Genomic DNA, 6,000 nt, shown 5'->3' on the forward strand with positions numbered 1-6,000 from the left:
TGATACACTTTTATACAAATTGATATACTTTTTAAAAAAGGGAGAGGGAGTTCTTTGCATGCACATGTAATCCCTATACTCAGTTGATACTCTTTTATACCACATTGATACACTTAAATTCAACATCAGATATCCACTGACCTCCGTATTTTATCATTATTGAAACTAAAACTGAAGTTGAAGCCATTATTTTGTATCAATTTTGAGCAAATTTACAATGGGAAAAAATTATAGGAAGCTAATTGAATGTAGATTTTTTGAGATTTTATATAAAATTTATGGAATAAGAAAGATTAATTGAAGTATCGAAAAAGGTAAAAGAATGGAGGTTTGGGAGTTTGAATGGAAAGGAAATTGTGAATGAAAAAGAAAGAAAGAAAGAGAAAGTTACTTTAACGACATTTTTTATTATGTTTAAGCGTATGACAGTGAAGGTTAGCTAGTGAAATTAGTTTATGGCTATTTATAGGGTATTTACTTTTGAGTGCTATTTTTATGATATTATTTTAGTTTTAGGTGCTATTGTTGTCCTTTTCCCTAATATTTATCCATTAGTAACAGATTAATACAAAATCCAATATTAATATAAAAACCTATAACTCTTTAATTGCTTCACTTTACATTTTACTTTTCAAGTTTTCAGAGAGTTCTCATTATTTCCTCATCTTACTTTCATCTTACTTTTCTCATTCTCCTCACTCGTCAAGTTTTGATTTAGGTTTGTTTATCTTCTTTCTCTTTTTTCTTGTGGAATTATGTTATAGTTAATTATTTTATGGAGTTAAATTTTTAATAAGTTGTCTCCAATTTTTTATTCTTCTTTATGCTCACATTTTATGTGAAGGAAACTTTCAGAAAAGCTATTATGACTAGTGACTTACAAATTGAACCACTGAGTATCCACATAATATTACTTTGAGAGATAGTAGTTTAAACGTCTTAGTAATTTGCCAACTTAATTTTAATTGGAACTACTCTATGACCATTATTTTTATTTTTTTTATCTTTTTAGTGAAAACATTTAATTTTTTCTTCAATCACATTATAACTGTAAAAAAAACAAGAAAAAAACCGAAAAATCGAAAAAACCGAAAAAAACGATTAAAACCAAAATATAAAAACCGATTGTATATTAGTTTGATTTGGTTTATAGATTTAGAAAACCGACATTGTTGATTTGGTTATATTTTAATGAAAATCAAACCAACCCGACGTATGTACACCCCCAAGTGAATGATAAGCCAAGAAAGCAGCACAAAAGTTGTCGTTTGGTCCTCCTCTAAATGGGGTACTATGCAACAGAAAACTTGGAAATACAAAGTACCATTAGATCTATAGAAAAGTTCACTCTAAAACTTGAAAAGGATTATACTTTCGCATACTGCTTTCCCTGTATTTCTTTATTCTCCAAGAAAGTATGCAAGCCATAATTGTGTTTCACATAATGAAAAATTAAATATAATCATTGTTTGCTATAAATTTTCCACGTTTATGAAAATCAACTGTAATAAAAAATAATATTGTGTTTCACATAATGAAAAATTAAATATAATCATTGTTTGCTATAAATTTTCCACGTTTATGAAAATCAACTGTAATAAAAAATAAATAAAGGATTTTTTTTTTTTAATTAATGAATCTTGAGAGTATAGCTATCTATTCTCCTACCACGCCAACGCATTTCATTTAGGCTTATCGCATTGTGTGTGCCCAGTTTGATTTACATCTCTGATATAATTTATGAGTCATTGCAAAAAGTAGGTTTACCCAATGGTCACCTAAATATATATATATATATATATATATGTATGTATTAACTTAATTAACCAGATTGTTATATGAATTCATATATTTTATAATTCGGTTTTACCTTGATTAAATTTTATGTATTTGAAAAATATTCAAAAAGTAATATAAGTCAGAATAGTTAATAATTCAAAAGACACATAAAATAAAATGTTTAAATTAAAACGAATCACGAAAGAAGTGAAGAACGTATTAATTTGGTAATCATGGACTTTTCCCGAGGGGCCATCTAGAGGACCAGTTTTCGGCGGGCAGAAATGCAAGAATATAAGCCGAGCAAATTGTCTTGGCATGAAATGCTTTGGGTTGGCAGATTTAAGGTAAAGGCTGTTCCACTTATTATATCTTTCCTTGTTATGATTTATATGTTTGCTTTTCTGATCAACGTGTGTATAATATAATTAGTATGTATAGAAATTGAGAAAATCTTTTGCAGATTGATATTGCACTGTTCTTGAAGCTTTGTCCCTAAATATGGGTACATGCAAACCTTGAGAACCATTAAAATAGATTATCGTACCGGTCAATGTTGATGGTAGTAAAAACAAATTCCAAAATAAAATTGGAAGATTCTAGGGACAATACAAATTTTGAGAGAATTGGTTTTGTTGGTTTTCTACAATTCTTTTAAAAATATTTTTCTTTTGTCTTTTTACAAGCGATCTTTATTTTTACACATAATTTTTTTTTTTTTTTTATATATATAAAAGATCTGATCATTTTCTTCTATTTAATCTGTATGCAACGTAGAGATTGCACATTAATTTTAAATAGTCTAGTTCCATTACTGTCGGGGGACTGGCCGGGGACATCGTTAAATAAGGGCAAAAAACTATTTCTTCCGGATATTTATGTCAAATTAAATAAATTAATCTTGCTAATTAAAAATAAAAATGAAAATCTTTATCACTTAACAAACCGTATATATGGAAGACACATATATTCTGTATATTTATCAATTTGATATTGATATAACTAACCATCATGGATAAATTTTTATCACAAAATATACATCCTTGGAAAATAATTGAGCTAATGCTTACCACCACTAATTGTGGTAAGAGATATTTTTCTAATATCAACTTATAAAATATGTGGTTCACACTACATTCATTACAGTCTGGACCCATTGCATAATCAAACCTTCCGTGGAAAAAAAAAAGAGTTCTATATCAAGATTGGGACCAGACTACCGGTGATCCTAAAAATATTATTTTCACAAAATTAAAAATCATTTTGATAAAATTTAATTTATATCTTTAATTGGTTTAAGATAACAAGATTCAACAGGTTGGTTTATTTTCTAAAAATAAGTAATTTTTCTAAAGGATATATCCAAAAGTAAAAAACACTATATATTTTGAAACGAATGAAATATGAAAATTCATTCATATTCACAAATCACAACGCGTAGATGAATAGTACGTATGTCCAAGTATGCCTAATACAATGTCATGCAAAACATGTTTCTACAAAATTCATTTAAAAATAGTGACTTCTGGTATCCACGTAAAGTCTTTTACTGAAATATATCTGTGACACGGATTTAACTTCTATCATTCAATAATTTTGGGTTGCGATTCCCTCCGGTAACCTTTCGTCCAGTTTTTAATTTCTTAATATTGCTAAATATTAGCAATTGTTTAGGTAGCAGTCATTTAGCACGCTATTGAGAAAAACAGGACGAAAGAATATTACTGGAAGGAATCTCAACCCAATAATTTGGTCTAATATATATAGTAGACATTTCCTAACATTGTAGGTGGGTGATGATGGATTAGTTTCTTAATTTCATGATTAGGTTATGTTAGGAATACCTAATCCTAATTCCTACCAAAATAAAAGTGAATTTAAGTAGTGCTATAGTAAAACTAATGAAATTGGATATAGACGTAAGCTTTAATTAATCAATCCCAGTCACAGCAACTAAGAAAATGAAGGAAGAAAGATTAATCTGTTGTACAATTAATATTAATTAAGCTCTACGACTCAATCCTCTTTCAACAAGTGATACTTCAGATTCTTCTTTTGCCTTTGACAAATCAGCTTTGAGGTTAATTTCATCAAGATACTGTTGATAACCATATGATAAAAATCCCCAAATAGCCAAAATCATTGAAACTACCTTCACCCCACTCATTTTCTCATGGAAAACAATGACAGCAAGAACTGGAATTAGTGGCACACTTAATGTAGTAATCACATTAGCAAATAATGCAGATACCTTCATAATCAAACTGAGTAGACCAATTGTATAAATCTGCCAAGACAGTGCATTCCATACCAAAGTCATAATATATGACACTTTCCCAAGCTTGTATTCATGCATCTCTGATCTTATCCACTTCCATTCTCCACTAGCAAAGAGGCCAATGAGCATCATTAAAGTGGCGAAAAACGATTGCCAAATTACAACGTTCATCACTTCTTTCATGGTGCGTTTTTTCATAATATTTCTGAATATTCGCTCCGTTGAAGATAACAACAACGCGTACCCTGCTGCACCGAAGAGAGTACAGATGAACCCTACCAATACGTAACCTTTTCCTTTCGACGATCCGCCGGACGACGAATCATCGGGTTGGAAGACGAGGAGAATTGAGGAGATTGTAAGTAAGATGATAGAATTGGCTATATAAGCTGTTATTTTTTGGGCATTGAGGAAGTATGAGAACAAGGTATTGAACCCCAATTGGCTAGCAGAAATTAAGGAAAATGTTGACACAGGGAGGTGTAATAGTCCAACAGCATTCAACATAGAACTTCCACCCAACAGAAAGCCTAGAAAAACATAGACAAATAAAAACATCCAAACAGATGGATTCTTGTTATTACTGTGCGTAGTGTCAACTTGGGACCCTTTGTTTTTCATGAAGATAATTGGAAGTAGTACTGGAAATCCAACAGTTTGGATAAGTGAATTCATCCAAGTGCTTTTTCCACCTTCCTTATAGTAAAGTTCACCTAGTAGTGTTGCAACTGACAAGCAAATTAGTACCAATATGGAATGGAAGCCTATTTCAAGCCACCTTTTGTATTTTGCACGCCATGAAGTCAAATTATTCGCCATATAATTATCTGGTTCTTTGTTAGAGCGCGCTTCCTCTTCAACTATATGAAATAGTGGAAAATAGTCAAATACTAATAACCTTATAGAATTGGTAAAACATAAAAAGGATGAAAGAGTAAAATAATTAAGCTTACAAGAAATGTTGTGCTGCTTTTCTACTTGAGGTTCCCCCATTTGGAAAAAAAAGAATAGAGCAAAGTTCTTCAGACAAATAAAGGAATATAAACTTTGTAGTAATAAATGTCTAAATATTTGTGAAATTGCGGTATAGAAGGCACATCATCCGATGAACAGATTATGAAAATGGGAAGTTCATTTATTTAGGGATGGAGTAGGTGAGTTGCCTTTGGGTTAGGTAGGGGGGATGTGGGGAAGCTGTGAATGGGTAAATATGGCAACAAGAAAAAATCTTCAGACAGAGCAAATTATTTATGAAAAAAATTTATCTTCACTCGGTATATATATAAGTCAATACATACATAATATGTGTTTGAATTTAAAGTTCATGTTACTTAATTATGATTCACTAACATATATTTTATCTTTATTTTATTTTATTTAATTACTTAATCATGATAAATTGTATTAATTTAATATATACATTGAGTACGGATAAGTTTTTACCATTATTTAGTACTCATATTTCTTGCCAATCATACACTGTGGGGTTGTTTTATCACTTTTTCTTGTTCATTCACTTTCCAGGAAATCACCTTTTTTTAATTATTTTGCACCTGGTATTTGATAGTAATATATACTTAGCTTTCATTGGTATTGACTAATTCACATTTTTATTGAAACTTCAATTTTGAGGTAATTAAATTTTTCTCTTAAAAAAATGTGAATTCTTACTCAATTAATTATACCTAATGATATTTTGAATTATTGACCTCCGCTTGCCTTATGAGCAAATTTTCAATGTCAAAAATCAAGATTTATTAACTTGAAATTTGCTCATAAGACAAGCGAGTTTAAAAGTTCAAAATCTTTAAAACTATTCTTGTAAATAGCCCTTTTATACTGAGGCTCAATTTTAAAACTTTTTATTAATTATTTATGGAACTAAATTTATCACTCTACTCCAAACCTTTAGTTGTTGAAATTAATTCACCTTTTTCAGTACT

General features: G+C 29.8%; 1 protein-coding gene across 1 annotated transcript; it reads right to left on the reverse strand.

Moving 5' to 3' along the window:
- Positions 1–3,686: 3,686 nt before the first annotated feature.
- On the reverse strand, positions 3,687–5,309 carry LOC107855784 (purine permease 21). The gene is made up of 2 exons (XM_016700780.2): positions 5,011–5,309; positions 3,687–4,917 (listed from the first exon to the last, which is right to left on the reverse strand). Exons 1-2 carry the CDS (start codon positions 5,048–5,050, stop codon positions 3,782–3,784), a joined length of 1,176 nt encoding a protein of 391 aa, XP_016556266.1. The 5' UTR covers positions 5,051–5,309; the 3' UTR covers positions 3,687–3,781.
- Positions 5,310–6,000: the final 691 nt, after the last annotated feature.

The sequence above is a fragment of the Capsicum annuum genome, chromosome 2, assembly GCF_002878395.1.
Source record: "Capsicum annuum cultivar UCD-10X-F1 chromosome 2, UCD10Xv1.1, whole genome shotgun sequence".
NCBI lineage: Eukaryota > Viridiplantae > Streptophyta > Magnoliopsida > Solanales > Solanaceae > Capsicum > Capsicum annuum.